This window comes from Monopterus albus, unplaced genomic scaffold, assembly GCF_001952655.1.
Source record: "Monopterus albus unplaced genomic scaffold, M_albus_1.0 scaffold81.1, whole genome shotgun sequence".
NCBI lineage: Eukaryota > Metazoa > Chordata > Actinopteri > Synbranchiformes > Synbranchidae > Monopterus > Monopterus albus.
In genome coordinates, this window is record NW_018127961.1 from 429,980 (window position 1) to 442,950 (window position 12,971).

General features: G+C 42.2%; 1 protein-coding gene across 9 annotated transcripts in view; it reads left to right on the forward strand.

The window, feature by feature from the left end:
* Positions 1 to 12,971, forward strand: part of vps13b (vacuolar protein sorting 13 homolog B) — a 360,621-nt gene that overhangs the window by 103,226 nt on the left and 244,424 nt on the right. For 8 of the 9 annotated variants that reach the window (XM_020606753.1, XM_020606747.1, XM_020606748.1 and 5 more), the window contains exon 19: positions 744 to 923. In XM_020606753.1, the coding sequence (XP_020462409.1) occupies positions 744 to 923 (180 nt within the window). Of the gene's footprint in view, positions 1 to 743; positions 924 to 7,251; positions 7,511 to 12,971 lie in introns of those variants that run through there. The other variant, XM_020606755.1, reaches the window with a different exon arrangement.

Consider the following 12,971-nt stretch of genomic DNA (forward strand, 5'->3'; position numbering starts at 1 on the left):
ATCCTCTCCCGACGTAAATTCAATTCCCTGCAAATTAATACAGCGTCCTCATCTACAGGATCCTCTATAAATGGACACGCCATTTTGGTCTCTGCGTGACAGAAACGTGTGCAATCTATGAATGTACTGAAAGATTAAATGAGGTAGGCCTATTTAAACACCTTTCACTTTAAAAAGGGGAAGGAGACCGGAGGAAACTCTGGGTTTCCCGAACAAAACCTGCTCCCAACCAGGTTAGGTTCACAGAGTAAGTTGCCATAGTAACTGACTCTGAGTTTAGATTACCTCTCTTTTTGAAACGGGTTTAACTTACCCCGCTTTCACGGGTTGAAGTTACCTCCGTTTCTGGAACCGAAAACTCAAGAGTTTTCCTCATTTCAGGGTTAACAAACTCTGAGTTTCAACAAAACCTCCTTCTTGAAACGGGCCCCAGGTGTCTTTAGGTTAGACCCAAAAATGTTGATGACAGATTATTTTACTTAGTTTTATCATAGTTAAGATTAAAAAGCTTTACAAAGGTTTTTATAATGAAAATCCTGTTAATTTGAGCAAAAAAAGAAATCAAAGGGATATTTTGGCACTCTGAAGCATTTCAAGACACCTTTGCTTTCCCTTTTTTGCATCTGCTTGCTGTCCACTTTAAAATTAGACTTTCTCATTTGTGAATGTGCCTCATTTTGAATGATTTTGCTAAATGGGGAATTCTTCACATATTACTTTGACCTCTAATTCTTCTCTCTCAGGTTCAGGAGAGGGCGTGAAAGAGAAGCTGGTTCCTCTCATTCAGGGCCCCTCTGACACCAAAGAGCTTCATTTGAGCCGCTGGCTTAATGAGAGCCGCAAGCCTGAATCTTTGCTGGCCCCTGACCTGCTGGTGTTTTCTCTGATGATCCCTCAGCAAGGAGACGATTGCAGGAACTCAGGTAGAAGCCACTGAAAAGCTCAGCTCTCTTCTTATATAGGTTTTTTTTTAAAACATTTTTTGAAGCTAATTTTCTGGTTTCGGTTCTGGTGTCTGGATTTGTGACAGGCAGTGGTATTCCATATTACTGCATTGTTGATGATCGTTATATTTTCCTTCCTCTCATTATGTCACACAGTGCCCCCTGTCAGTTATTTGTTTAGTAAAGTGTTTTCCACTCCAGTATTCTTGAGGCAGGACTGGCAACTCAGTATCTCATTACAGGCAACATGGATTCTCTAAACAGCAGTTAGTCTGTGTCAGCACTGGGCCAAGCTGGCTAACAGAAGCTAAGTCTGCACCATTGCCAGACTCCAATTTTTGATTGCATCTTTAGACCACAGATAGTATATTCTGGTGTTGGACCAAGAGTATGTGTGTGTTTGCATGTGAGCCTAGAGGGACAGAGTGGGATATTCAGTAACAAACTAAAAAGATATTCGGGCTCCAAGGCTCAAGGTGCTAGAGTATTTGATTTAGTGAGTTGGTTAATGACTACAACTTGGTACATCTCATATATGTACAGCAGTGGGTATCGTGTTCTCGAGGCTGAATTTGATCTTGTAGCGTGTTCTTCTGTGAATGAGACCATGAACATCAGTATGTCATCACTAACCTCTCCTCCCCACTTGTAACTGCAGCTAGTTCTCCCATCAGGCAGCTCTATTAGGCTCCAAGGGAAGACTGACACAGTCAGTCAGCTGTTTACATACACGGACGTTGAAGTAAAAACTGCTGTAGTTAAAACAAATTTTTTTTAATCACTCCACAGATGTCATGTTAATAAACTCTCATTTTTGGCAAGTTGGTTAATACATGTACTTTGCAACAGTTGTTTACAGATAGATTATTTAATTTATGATTTGCTATATCACAGTTCTAGTGGGTCAGAAATTTACACTCAGTAGACTGTGCCTTTAAACAGCTTGGAAAACTTCAGAAAATGATGCCATGGCTCTAGAAACTTCTGATAGGCTAATTGACATTATTTGAGTCAGTAAGAGGTGCAGCTGTGGATGCATTTTAAGGCCGGCCTTCAAACCCAATACCTCTTTGTTTGACCTCATGTGAAAATCAAAAGAAACCAGCCAAGACCTCAGGAAAAAACAATTGTGGACCTCCACAAGTCTAGTTCTTTCTTGGGAGCAATTTCCAAACATCTGAAGATTCTACATTCATCTGTACAAACAATACTACGCAAACACCATGGGACAACACAGCCATCATACCACTCAAAAAGGAGACACATTTTGTCTCCTAGAGATGAACCTACTTTTGTCCAAACAGTACAAATCAATCCCAGAACAGCAGCAAAGGACATTGTGAAGACACTGGAGGAAACAGGTACCACAATATCTATATCCACAGTAAAACCAGTCCTGTAGTGACATAACCTAAAAGGCTGCTCAGCAAGGAAGAAACCACTGCTCCAAGACCACAAAAGAAAGGCAAACTACGATTTGCAGCTGCACATGGGGACAAAGACCTTACTTTTTGGAGAAATGTCCTCTGGGCTGATGAGTCAGGTTACTAGTTATGGTAATTTGTAAATCCACAGCCTGTCAAACATCAGAAGGAGAAGAAAATGTTTAACATTTTCTGCTGCCTTCAGTGTCCATCAGTGGTGAGCTTTAAAAACAATTTGGGGTTTTTAATTTTTATATCCATGTTGACATTTTTATGTCCTTAAATTCAGCATTTTTCTAGTGTAACGATGTGACATACTCAAACCCTGCTTAGAATAAGTCTGTAGTTTGGAATTAGGACAGAGTTACAACCTTCAACAGATGATGGAGATTAATCAGTTGCCGTGGAAATGGCTCAGGTGTTATCACATGACCTAAATACTTAAATCACATGATACGGTGCTTAGTTCATTCTTGACCTTTGAAATAATAACTGTCACACTCACTGACCCAAGGTAAACAATTTAAAGGCAAAGCTACCAAATACTAACCTAGTGTATGTAAACTTCTGACCCACTGGGAATGTGATGAGAGAAATAAAAGCTGAGATAAATCTTTTTTTCTACTACTGTTCTGACATTTCACATTCTTAAGATAAAGTAGTGACACTAACTCACCTAAGACAGTGATTGTTTATAGGATTAAATATCAGGAGTTGTGAGAAACTGAGTTTAAATGTATTTGGATAAGGTGTATGTAAACTTCTGACTTCAACTCTACCTTTAGAAGTAGATGTTTATGACAGCCTGTCCTGTCTCGCGGCCTTCTAGTTCTCCCAAGTACCTGAAAACTCACAAAAGGTGCATCTTTCAAAGTACTCTTTACTCTGTGCTGTTGACCCTCAAAGCCCTCCTGCCTTCCAGCATATATAGGACAAGCCAGGAGTGGTTATGTAATATAATAAATACATATCCAGTACTATCAGAGGTGTCTCCAGAATAACAACTCATTGCATATAATGCAGGGCTACAAAGATTCATTATGACCTTGACTTACATAAAACCCCAGACTGGGCCCTGAGTCACATCAGGCCCCTGCACTTTAAACACATCAGTGCTGAGATGGAGATAGACCTGGCCTCATGTGCGTTCAGACTGTGAGGAGAAGAAACAGTGGATAAAATAAGAACATTTAGAGACTGCATATTTGGGAGGTCATCCCTAATCAGGATTATATTGCTGTTCATTTGGATGAAGAAGATGGCGGCGCAAAGGAACGCAGCGTCCCCTCTCCAAGTTGTGTGCCTAAAAATGTGTTATAGTGCGTGTTCACGTTTGTCAAGTTTCTGTTCTGGTGCGCGTAGTTCAATGTCTATGCTGTGCCCAAGATACAGTCGCCACTGCCTTGTGGATATAGGATATAAGTCAAAACATTTCAACTTGGACCAGGAAGTCACAGAGGAACTTCGAGGCTTGGGGCTTCTCCGCTGCATTCATGCATCACCTAATACACCAGCTACAACAAGCCCTGAGAGGGGGGTGTCAGAAGCGGTTTGAGCGTAAACAGAAGCGGGGCAAACGAGGAGGCATCCAGGCTAGGCTAGCAGCTAGTCCACCCAGACCCGCGATACCATCCCTCATTATGGCCAGTGTACGCTCACTGGACAACAAAATAGACCACATACAACTCCTGAGCTCTGCGCAGCATGATGCGAGGGACCGCTATGTTTTCATCTTAATGGAGACGTTGCTAAACGACAACATCCTGGACTCCGCTATCCAGCTAGCTGGGCTTACATGCTACCGAGCCGGCCGAGTCTTTGTGGATGGAGGTAAAACACGTGGGGTGGGGAGTTTGTGTTTACATCAGCGATGCTTGGTGTCAGGATGCTGTTCATGATTGTTCATAAACACTGTTCTCTGTTGGTGGAGTTTATTATCATCAAGTGTTGGCCTTTCTATTTATGTAGGGAGTACTCAGTAATTCTGTTGATAGCTGCATACATTTTCTCCCACCGCTAACACCAGCAATAGGAGTGAGCAATAGGAGTGAGGCACTAAATGAACTCTACCAACCCATCAGTGAACCACAGACAGCGCACCCAGACGGATTCCTCATCACACCTGGGGACTTCAATCATGCGGACCTAAAGGTTTTACTGCCCAATCTGCACCAACATGTGGACTTTCCAAGGAGAGGAGACAACACACTGGACCTCGTGTACACCGCATGCAAGGGAGCATACAAAGCCTCTCCCCTCCCCTACCTGGGTCTCTCCGATCACATCACCATCATGCTGAGACCTGCATACAGACCCAGAGTGAAAGCCATCAGACCAACACAAAAGGAGGTACGTGTGTGGCCGGAGGTGGCTTCCTCTGCTCTGAAGGACTGTTTTGACATTACAGACTGGGACATTTTCAAACAAGCATCCACTCACAACAATCACATAGAGGAATACACTGAGGCCGTCACAGCATACATCACAAAGTGCATTGATGATGTCACATACTGCAAAAATATCTGTGTTCGTGCCAACCAGAAGCCATGGATGACAGGTGAGGTTCACAGACTCCTGAGGGCTACGGATGCAGCCTTTAGGGCAGGTGACACCGTAGGCCTAGCAACAGCCAACCTGTCCCGAGGAATCGGAGGCAAAATGCCAATACAGAAAGAAAATATCTGGACACTTCAGCAACACTAGAGATGCATATAGTCTCTGAAGGGGCATCCAAACCCTCACAGGCTACAAACCCCCACCTTGGAGTGATAGTGACATCTCTCTGCTGAACAGCCTCAATGACTTCTTTGGGCGCTTTGAAACACAGAACAACACACCAGCACAGAAACCCCCCCGAGGCGAACAGGCTGTGTGTCTGTCCGTAGCCAGTGTGAAGAAGACCCTCTCCAGGATTCACCCACGCAAGGCAGCTGGACCGGATAGCATACCTGGTCATGTTTTAAAGGATTATACCGAGGAGCCCAAGGATGTCCTCACAGACATCTTTAACATCTCCCTGAGCCAAGCAGTTGTTCCCATGTGTTTCAAGGCTGCCACAATAATTCCAATTCCAAAAAAAGCCCCACCCAACCAGTTACAATGACTATTGGTGCTTCGAGTGGGTGGTCATGTAGAACGTCAGGTCCATCCTTCCTCCCTCTCACGGCCCAATTCAGTTTCAATACAGGTCAAACAGGTCCACAGAGGATGCCATTACTGCTGTTCTCCATCCAGCCCTCAACCACCTAGATTCAAAGAACTCTTACGTGCGAATGCTGTTCCTAGACTTCAGTTCAGCATTCAACATAACAATTCCCCAGCAGCTTACACAAAAACTTGGACACTTGGGACTCAAAACCTCTCTCTGCAACTGGGTGCTGGACTTTCTAACAGGGAGGCCGCAAAGTGTGCGGGTCGGCAGCAACATCTCCAAGACCATCACGCACAGGGGTTCCACAGGGGTGTGTGTTCAGCCCATTTCTCTTCACACTGCTGACCCACAACTGTGTGCCAACCTACAGCACCAACCACATTGTCAAGTTTGCGGATGACATGACTCATTACCAACAATGATGAGGCCAACTACAGAAGTGAGGTGTGCCAGCTGGAACAGTCATGTAAGGACAACAACCTCTTCCTCAATCTGGAGAAGACTAAAGAGATCATTGTGGACTTCAGGAGAAAACCTCTAAAGCATCCACCACTGACCATCGATGGTGCTGTAGTGGAGAGTGTGAGCAGTACCAATTTCATGGGGGTGCACATCTCTGAGGACCTCTCCTGGACCAACAACACCACAACACTGGCCAAGAAAGCTCAAACATGCCTCTACTTCCTCTGCAAACTGAGGAGAGCTAGTGTCCCACCCCCCCATCATGCGCTCTTTCAACTGGGGCACCATTGAGAGCATCATCACTGGCTGCATCACTGTGTGGTACGGAGCCTGTACTGCCTCCTGCAGAAGGACCCTGCAATGCATAGTGAAAACAGCCAGCAAGATCATCAGCGCCCCTCTGCCTTCCCTTACAGACATCTTTAACACCCGCCTCACCCACAGAGCCATCAGCATTGCTGATGACACCTCCCACCCCGCACACTCCCACTTCAGACTCCTGCCTTCAGGGAGAAGGTATCGGAGTCTTCAGTAGTCTTCCATGCCTCTAGACAGTAACCCACCACAGAAACAAAAAAGAAGATAAAACTACCTCTGCTGTTTTACCTTCTATTATGTTATATGTAAATCTGCTGCTGACTGTTTTTTTGTTTTTTGCTGGGATATCTGCTGCAGTTGGTCATTTGCAACACTGTCCATGTATACTGTACCTCATATGCTATTTGCACCTCATCACCAACGCCCTGGTGATGCTGGACCATCTGACAATTTCCTATTATTGTTTGCACTACTGTCACTGACTGTACACAGTTTTGAGCCACAGCTTATTGGCTGTACCATTTAGATTTATCCTAATTACGTTAATCCAGTTCTTATTCTATTCTATTTCTGTTCTACTTTATTCTATTTTAGTTCCTAAAGGTTATGGCACCCAGTACTAGGTGAGAGAGAAACTGTATTTTGATTTCTGTATGTCCTGCACATACATATAGTGAATTGACAATGAAAACCTTGAACCTTGAATGTCACCAACTCAGCAAAAGGTCCAATTGCTGATGAACCAAGCTCCAAGACCCTGCTATGAATTGAAAAAGTACCAAGGGAAAAGCTGACATTTTGTAGGCAACTACAGTATGATGAATCTGAGACTCATAGAATCAATTTTCTGAAAGATGCAGTGACATAAGCATATATTCAAAAAGCAACATAGTATTTCTGATGAGTTATTCCATATTTGTGAATATTACAACCTGATTTGAACACAAAACAGAAGACCAAAAGGAAGTGAAGATAGTGAAAGAAGATGAAGGTGATGGGGAGGTGGGGGCTGACTCCCAGAAGCACTGGATACATCTCTAGCAGATGTGGAGGAGTAGAGGCCTGCACTTCTTCTCATCACTGCCTCAATATTTATTCTTTTATTTCTTCTCTTCTGTGTTTCATGTTCTTGGCTTGCTTTCTCACTCAGCTTGCATCTCTTTGTCTGATTATCTTAATGTTTTTGCTTTAATTTATCACAAATCAAGAATTTTAATACTTAGTCTTTATGCAGATTTCTTTATTCAGAGTGGTATGATGATTAATTTATCACTGGCTTGCAACATGTACAAATGAAAGGTACAAAGCTTAATAAATGAATGTAAGCTGAGCATGAGCTGTTTTGTGTTTTTCACTTTTATTTTGAACACAAAGCACTACAGAACAGCTGACACACACACACACACACACTTTTCTGCTTCTGTAGTTGTAAGGACATATTAACATAAAGCATTCCCTAGCCCCTATCCTAACCTCAACCATCACAACTAAGTGCCTCACCCCTCGACCCTAAGCTAAGCCTAATGAAACCAACTCTTAAACCTCAAACGCCCTTTGAGTGTGTGTCATAATGTGAGGACCAGCCTAAATGTCTTGACTTTCCAAACTTATCCTCACTCCCATGGTAGAAAACTCAAACCAGTTATCACAAAGGTGATGTGTGTACAAGTGTACACACACACAGTTTCTGCCAGAAGTTTTTCTTTAACCTGTAATATACATGTCAATACAGTAGAGACAGCAGCATGGCTTGACAGTAACAGTTTCATCACACTGGAACTTTCCTCCCTCTCTTCCTGTGTCTGTGTGTGTGTGTGTGTGTGTGTGTGTGTGCGTGTGCGTGCGTGCGCGCACTACTGGGAGAAAAGTTGGTGTGTCTGCACACAGGCATTTTGGGTGTCTACTTATAGGTCTGGGTTTTGTATTGTGGTCAGGCTTACATCAAAGCCTTTGGTCAGTTCACATGTCCCATGTCCTTGCTGTCATCCTGAGGGTGACTAAGAGCCTGTTAGAGCAGCATTAATGAAATGATGGATGCAGTGCCTCATTTGGCCAGAGAGGAAAACCACCACTCTAAATGGGCTGCACCCTTTATTCCCATAAGACTAACTCAGAGGTTCAGCATGGTGTTGCTGGCTTGTTCTACCACCTGGTCCTGCATCAAACACATTTTGTTCATCCCATGTGGCTCTGTTGATCCCATTTAGCAAATTTTTAAAGTGTGATCATTATACATCGAACATACCTGAACTTGGATAAGGGAGTAAAAGGGAAACCAACTCCTTACAACAGACATGCTGAAAACATTAAAGTTAATAATGAGCCATAATCAACTTTTATATTCTGTTCTACATTTGTTAGTCACTTCTGGTTTATGTAGGGAAGCAACATGAAGCACAGCAGTGCTAAGGGATCTGCACATCCAAGTCTCAGAGCAAAATGTTTATTTAAAGAATAAGGGGGATTTCATTGGTAATTGACATCAAGCTTCTAGAGAGTAGTCAGTAAAATGTCTGGGAAAAAAAAAAGATATACTGTATATGTTCTCACATACATGTATCTGAATTAGTATTTAAATTTTTTGGGGGTGATTGACTGCAGTTGGTTGTAAGCCGAGAGAAACTTTGCCTTCAGTGTTTCCGCACTGGTCATGTATGTGTGATCTCTGCACTGTCTCATTTCTTATAGGATATGACAGGCTCTGGAAATTACCAGCGCTTTCCTTATGGATTCCTTAATTCATTGCAGAAGTCATTTCTTCCTCGTCTTACTCTATCCTTTTTTAGAGCTCAGGAAGGTCACTTCTTATACAATATATTTCGCCTAATAGACTGTTAAATCCTTTACTAACAGCCGGTCACACAATTCTTTGTGCAGGTCTAGAGCACTTGGGTCTGGACCTCTGTCTATTACAGTTTTCTTCCTGAAATATTTTTAGAACACTCCTCAGAGCACATTGAGGGATGTTAACTTGTGCGTAAAAGTAATGAAATTTTAAATGATTGAATGCATACTCAGGCATTTTAATCTTTGTCTTTGCTTTTTCTAACTATTTTATGCAAAGTTAATTCACCAAGGAGACAAATTGCTTTCAAATATGGCCAGTGACATCTGTTTTCTGTCTAATTGTTTACCTGTGAATTAAAACAAAAATCCAGTTTACTTAGAAAATGAAGAGAGCTGGTTGAGTTGCTAGGGTTGCACTCAGAGAGAGTCTCTCTACGCTTGTAGAGCTCCTGCAGGTCCAGACTGTTTTCATTTAGCAGAGTTGACGTTTGAACATTCTAATAAATTAAACAAATTGTGGATTTTTACACAGAAGAAGTAAATAGCTCTACTTTGAAATGTTCTTTTTTAGAGATTCAAAGGCATATACTAATTTTGTGTTTTACCATTAACCCTTTGACTTATAACACAGTACTCCCAGATGAATTAACCTAACTGAGCAGTCGTACCAGCTGTTCAAAAATGAACTTTTGGCAGTTGCAGACTACAGTTGCTTTATAGCCAAACATTCACCCCTTTTACAGGAACTAAACATATAATGCTATTATTAAATAACACAAAAAAGTGAGGGATGGAGCAAAAATAGTAGAAGGTGAGGCAGCTATAGGAGAGGTAAGACTTGTGGTGCTCAGCAGGAGAGGTAATTGCTGCAATCCAGGCTGGCAGGCATCAACATAAGGACACAGGTCATGCGTTCTTTCACATAGGCCCAGCAGACAGCCAGGGATGTTATCCTTCATGTACACACACTGGGATTGATGCCTTGACTGGTATTAGATCCATAAATAATTTGTGAATTTTATTAGAATAAAACTGCGTCTTAGATTCTAAATCCATGGCCATGTCATTCTTAATGGCCTCTAGTGCTACAGTGAATGTAACTTATCAGTGCTGCTCAAGAGACAGCTTGATCATTTTGATCCCTGGACGGTGGCTGGCTGGCTGACTATCCTCCTTGGCTTGGTCTCAGGACTGTCACTGCTGATGGATGGGTAGGACCAGAGGGGCCAGTGTGAGGGAGTAGAAAGCAAGAAGGTGTGTGAGGAGCTGGAGTTTATGCTGAGCCTCAGGGCGAGCGACAGCCTGCAGGTGTTTCCCCCGCCCTCTGCTGCCATGACTTGCACCGAGGAGGAAGGACCGACGGGTCGGGTGGGGTTTATGATCACAGAAGACAAAAAGAGAGAGAGTGAGGGATAGCATATGTTTTCCCCAGGCACGCCAGCAGCTGTGAGACAATGATTTAGGCTTTTCTTAGAACTCTGGGATCTCAAAATGTTACATTTAATCAAGCACACTGAGAGCAGAGCAAATGTTAAAGATGTTCCCTATAAAGCCCTCCAGTTTTGATCTCTTTACCATACCATGGGAGCTGTGGGAATAGGGGAACAAAGTGATCTTTAATCTTAATTTAAACATATTGGAGGGTGTTATGAAGGCTACAAGTTACCCAGGCGCTGTAATACTGAACATATTTGGTTCCATAATAGATGTTAAAGCTGTTCTCTCCTCAGTTACTGTTTTCATATTAGGTAAATGAATGGAAGAAAAAAGTGTAGGCAGAATTAAGTCCAGTCTTTAACACTGACCTAGATTGTAAGATTAATATAGGGACATATATTATACCATTGGTAGTTAAACTGTCAGTATATTAGCATTTTTCTTTTACATATTTACAGAAATTAATCAGCACTGAATATTATTGATGAGCCTAAACACTGTGTGTGACCCAATCATCTGGCCATAACGACTGGCTGTTGTTAAAGTTGTAAAGATCTTTACACTTGCCTGTTGTTTTGACTTCCTACATGCTGACTATACCAGAACCTATCATTCATTTAGCATCTAATATATCCTAGACTAGGGATGGGCATGCTATTAGTTATTTGCTAGGAACTATTTGATAATTATTTGAAAATTGCAGACACCTTTTCAACACTTGTCAAACAACTGCGCAGCTCACGTGTATTATCATCATACAGTTTATCAAGTAGTGCCGTGACCGCTGTAGTAAAATGTTAAACTAGCCTGGTGTTCATGTTATTTCCAGGCCCTGGTAAAAGCCAGGGAAAACAGTGGCTCTTTGTTTTTAAAGAGAAAACCACTGTTGAATGAAACATGCTTTTTTTTTTTTTTTTAATGATTATTCAAATATTTGAAAATATTTGGAAGTGTCTCTACTTGTATGTACGCCGACGTGTGTGTGTGTGTGTGTGTGTGTGTGTGTGTGTGTGTGTGTGTGTGTGTGTGTGTGTCCATCCTGGGAGATTTGCTCACAGCAGTCAGTGACAGGTGGAATCTTACAGTACTCAAGGCCTGTTGACTTAAAGACTAATGAAAGCAGGTGGGAATTAAGGGCCACCTGACTTTGATCTGACCATTTTACACACACACATGTGTGTAGTGCATGCACATGCACAAGTATGCATACACATAGAAACACATGCACTGCCTCCTCTTTGAAACTGTAGCCTTTGATTGGGTTGCAGTGACACCGCAGATGGGGTGTGAATTTTGTGATGTCCCTTGGTAGCCTCCTCTATTTCAGTCTTTCAAGGCCCTGCCATACTTTCATACATCCATCTCTCATGCTCTTTTTCCCTCCTTTGCATGTGTTCCCTCACTCTATTGAGTGTTAAATCAACAGTCTGGCTTTGTCACAGACAGCAGCTTGATGACTTTAAGCTGCTTGCCTGAACCTTTTCTGGCTGAGAGATCTACTGCAGACAAACTGGTACGCAACATACATTTATTGTACAGTATGTGCTAGTGAGAAAACAAAGGGGTTTATTTATCTAATCTTGTAAGTGAAGTGACTAGTTTTGTAGCTGCTGGGACCTGACTAACTGAAACTGAAGTGTTTTTGAACATCTGAGAGACAGCTATAGTATACTGTAAATATAGATATATACAGAAAATACAAATATCATGCAACTGCTGCTGTTTAAATCTTCAGGTTTTGCAGCATACAGAACATAAAAAGGTCCACACTCAATTTAAGATTTAATTTAGGCCCATGAAATTAGACCATAAGATTTTCTTCTATATTGTTTATTGTCTAGGCAACCTCTAAGTTCCCCAGTAATATTACATGTTCAAGGCAGCTGCTCTCATCATTTCTCATTAGTCAGTATGTGTGAAGCAGAGCAGGTAGTGGTGGAGATTAGACCTGAGGGAATCCACTCAGAGCTGACTGTTGAGCTCAATCACAGCCCATTACTGGAGCTGTTCATCTGTGAAGAGTTGCGCTACTTGGGCCACTCTCACAGTGCTTAAAGGTTGGCTGGAGTGTGAGGTTCAGGGATGTGACAAATATGTGGTACATGAGGATAAGGACTGAGACTAGACATGGGGTTGGGTTGAGGTGTGACTGAGGCTAAAGCTATGGTTCAAGATTCAAGATTTTTATTTGCCATTTATGCATACACAGACAGTCTAGGCATATAAGAATTCTTGTGCAGCTCTCCTTTGGAGTCAGGTAAGGAGTCAAAAGCCAGAAAGAACAATTAGTCTTAAAATAAAAAAAGTTACATAAAGGCGACAAAGTATTAAAACACAATACACAAAAATAGGTTAATAGTATTTCCTACTTCAGACATCACACTTAGTACTCCACATGGTGGAGTTGGATATGGCATCACACTTGGGGAGGTAGTGAGGGGTTATTGC